The following is a 3,695-nucleotide window of genomic DNA, read 5'->3' on the forward strand; positions in this document are numbered from 1 at the left end:
CTTTATTCCAATCAAAAATATATACAAAATGCATCCAAAGAAAGCAAATGTCGAGCTGGTTTGGATACTTTTCATTGAATAAACTGATGTCAAGAATGAACTACGTCCCCAAAGAGTTGGTCCCAGGATGAACCCTACCTGACCAAATTCAAGACATAAACTGAGTTATATACCTGAAGATCACCGCATTGCGGTCAGAAATGAATTGTATTGAGATTACTAGAGTAAGATGAGTTTTTACATTCTTTTTGCAGGGAAATAGAAAGTTTTACCAGCAGCAATGAAACGAAAGCGCTTTCACCAAGTGGGGTGAGGATGTATTGTAATAAGACACTACATAATGAAGATAAGCTGAGTTGTGCCAAAACAGCAGGAGTTGTATAGGAAAGTGGATTCTGACCATAAAAATACCCTTTTGATATTATACCTTCACGTCCTTGGCACACCCATAGATTCTGAAGGTCTGGATTCGATGCATTCATTGTTAATAATGCAATAAAAACAAGCTCTTGGATGTCTACATAGCCTTGTCTATAAAGAAGATAAAAGGGTGTGAAGGACTTCAAGGGACAGGAGGATTGTGCGGGTGTGCTAATGCTTCTTCTTTTTTCTGAGGCCCTGATACCACTAGCCATCAGGAGTCAGTTGACCTACTCCTTCTGGGTTGAAAATTGCTTACTACTAGAGGAGGAAAAATCTCATCCTCTATTATCTGCCCTACTTGTCAGCTACAAAAAATGTGGTACAGAAAGATTTTTTGTGGATTTAATGTTTGTGTTTTTATGACAGGACAGCATGTGATTTACCACATATGAATTATAAACCACAGATAAATAAAATAAGAGAAATTATTTCAATTAAAAATCAGGCTAGTTCATCTACAAGATGCTTTTACTATTGGAAATAACACAATTTTTAATTGAAAGAATTTTTAATATTGGAAAGGGATTATACTTCATTTCTATAGTTTCCTAAAAAAATATCAAGCAAAATCTTCACTCTGTAAGATGCAATGCATTGGTGGTACTTGCTAATTAATTTCTTGTAGCTTATCAAATAATAACAGGATCCTATTAAGAGGTTGACCGAGTTTTCGATCCAACAGGTGTAGAAGAGATCAGGTTTAATATGTGGTTTGTACCAACCTAAAGTGCACATATATGCTACATTCTAGGCATTCTTAACGGTTCCATTTCCATTTTTAGAACTTGTGGTACATAGTATCGTCCGGTGAGAGAGAATGGCATATATAGGCCTAATCTGACATATGATGCCATTCCAAAAGGAATGCAGAAGCCTAGGGAGGATCTATCTTCACCCCAATCTGGAAGATAAATAACGTAGCATGAAACCAAACACTGACAAGGTTTGCAGTTCTTCCTTCTGGTGGGAAGATTTTGTCTGTAAATGCCAAGTTGTGCCCAAGATGAAAACCTCTCACATCAGAGTGAACAAGTAGAGAGAAGAACTTACAGGTACATGAGAAACAACAGAAGGTTGGCCAAGGAGCTTGAGAAAGATGTAAATGGAACGCGTGAGGATAGAAATGAGAGAAGCTTGTAACAGCAAGAGAGGCAGAGTGTACTTTAAAGGGTCATAACAAAACCAGAGGCCTTTTGAGTTAATCATACATACAACCTGACAAACAACATCAATCCCAACTCTAACCTCTTCATCGAAAGGAGCTGTTGCAGGGTTCTGAAGCTGCATGGACGAATTTTTTTCCTACTTGAAAGAGAAGAGGCCCGAGAGGCTTTAAGCTATATAAAATGTGAAGAAGAAGCAGAATGAACTGATAGCCTCTCTCAAACAAAGTTTCTGATATATGGAACTTCTAGTTGAGTAGCAATTCAAGAACATAAGAAACCAGACAAAAACACATGAATCTACAATTTCTTCACTGCAAAAAAACTAAGAACAACCTATCAGAACAAAAAAGAAAATGCATACACTATTACCAGTCACCACCACTGATGCACAAGAACTCCAATCTTTCTGAGAGAAGTAAGAAGCTGCAAGCATTGATCATAAGTCTTCTGATACTTAACATCCCGTTGCCCTGGACAACACCTCTGCCACCGATTATAATGACACTCCAGAAACAGCTCATCAATCAAACAAATCGCACCTGTCTCAACCAACCTCGGAATCAAATGAAACTCAGTCCCTTCAACATCCAATTTCACCACCACAAAATCCCTCTCCACCACCACATTTTTCAACCATTCTGCAAAATCAAACCCTTCAATCGTATCCAAATCTGCCTTATAACTCATCGACGATTGCACCACCGGTTGAATCCTCCCCACCCCCCTGCCTTTCTCCACAATTTTCCTATTAACAAACCTGCTGATCCCATAAAACAAGGTCTCATTCCTCACCCACGCCGCATAAGGCAATAACTGAACACCCTTTTTCGATCTATATTCCCCGGAAAACACCTTATCGGCTTCGATGGCATAAACTTCGAAACTCTTATTCTGTTTCGGATAACTTTTTCGAAACCAGCCGCCTATACTTGAACCGAAACTCCTAGCACCAACATCAACATAAACATATTTTCTCTTAAAACCAATATCAACACTATCACTTAAGTACTTGACGTTTTTCAAATTTCTCTTCAATGTAATCCATGGCTTCAATGGTTCTTTAGCGATCAAAGCCTCGGCATTTTTTGCTAGTTCCCGTTTTAGCCTCGAAACCGAGCAATTACTACCTACATTGCCCCTCCACAAAAAATCTCCTACTTTCATTAACACAACCTCTCTAATCATCATCATCGACATTGAATCTACACCGTTGATTTCACGCGATTTGATTAATCTACAGCAATTAAACAAATCAAGTAAAGATTGTAAGCTATATAAATCTCTCGATTTTGTATGGATCACTAAGAACCCGCCCGGTTTTAAAGTTCGACAAAGCTCTGACCCGAATTCGTCGGGTTGACCTGACCAGTCGAGGTTGTTAGTGAACTGGAAATCGAAAGTGTTGTCATGAAACGATAGAGGATAGTTCGGTAGAATCAGAGGTGGAGATGATTTCTTTATTTTCTTTGATTTCTTTGAGATCCCGGTCGAATCAATAACGCCGATTTCTTTCAGAGCTATGATTGCTTCTCCAGTTAGTGTTTCGATGCAGAGAGATTTTGAGATAGGCGAGAGGAAGCCATCAGCGATGAGGTCCTGGAAGACGGAGAGGTAATGATCGACGGTGCAACGGGAGGTGGTGGCGGAGTGGTAGTGGATGGTGAAGTCGAGGTTTTGTGGAGGAAAGAAGCAGAAGTCATTAGAGACGCAGGATCGGCCTTTGACTGCGATGAAGTATGCGAAACGGACGGCGAAGAATAAAACGATAAATGAGAGGAGACGTGCGAGAGTGGATTTTATTAAGAGGTTTCTTGAGAGCTCCATTACATCAGAGAGATTTTGGGGGTGGAGGGATGGTGGAGTTTGAAAATATGAGAGGGGTTGGAGGGTAAAATGGGAGCATTACGGTTTAAGTGGGGTCAGTGAACAGGTGGCATTGTGTGAGTGGTGAACTCGGTTATGATGTGGCGTGACCGTTATGGTAGTTTGCGGGAAATGTGGTTAGTTTGATTTTTATGGGCTGGGCTGGGCTTGGTTTAGTTTGCTAATTGTTAGCGGACCTGGCTAAATTTATCCGGGCCTATTAAGTGTTGTTTTAGGGTTTAA

At 40.0% G+C, this 3,695-nt stretch overlaps 1 protein-coding gene across 1 annotated transcript; it reads right to left on the reverse strand.

Moving 5' to 3' along the window:
* Window positions 1-1,776: 1,776 nt before the first annotated feature.
* LOC118039487 (uncharacterized) lies at window positions 1,777-3,695 on the reverse strand. The gene has a single exon (XM_035046193.2). The coding sequence runs from the start codon at window positions 3,411-3,413 to the stop codon at window positions 1,962-1,964; it is 1,452 nt and encodes a 483-aa protein (XP_034902084.1). The 5' UTR covers window positions 3,414-3,695; the 3' UTR covers window positions 1,777-1,961.

The sequence above is a fragment of the Populus alba genome, chromosome 13 (genome assembly GCF_005239225.2).
Source record: "Populus alba chromosome 13, ASM523922v2, whole genome shotgun sequence".
Classification (NCBI taxonomy): Eukaryota; Viridiplantae; Streptophyta; class Magnoliopsida; order Malpighiales; family Salicaceae; genus Populus; species Populus alba.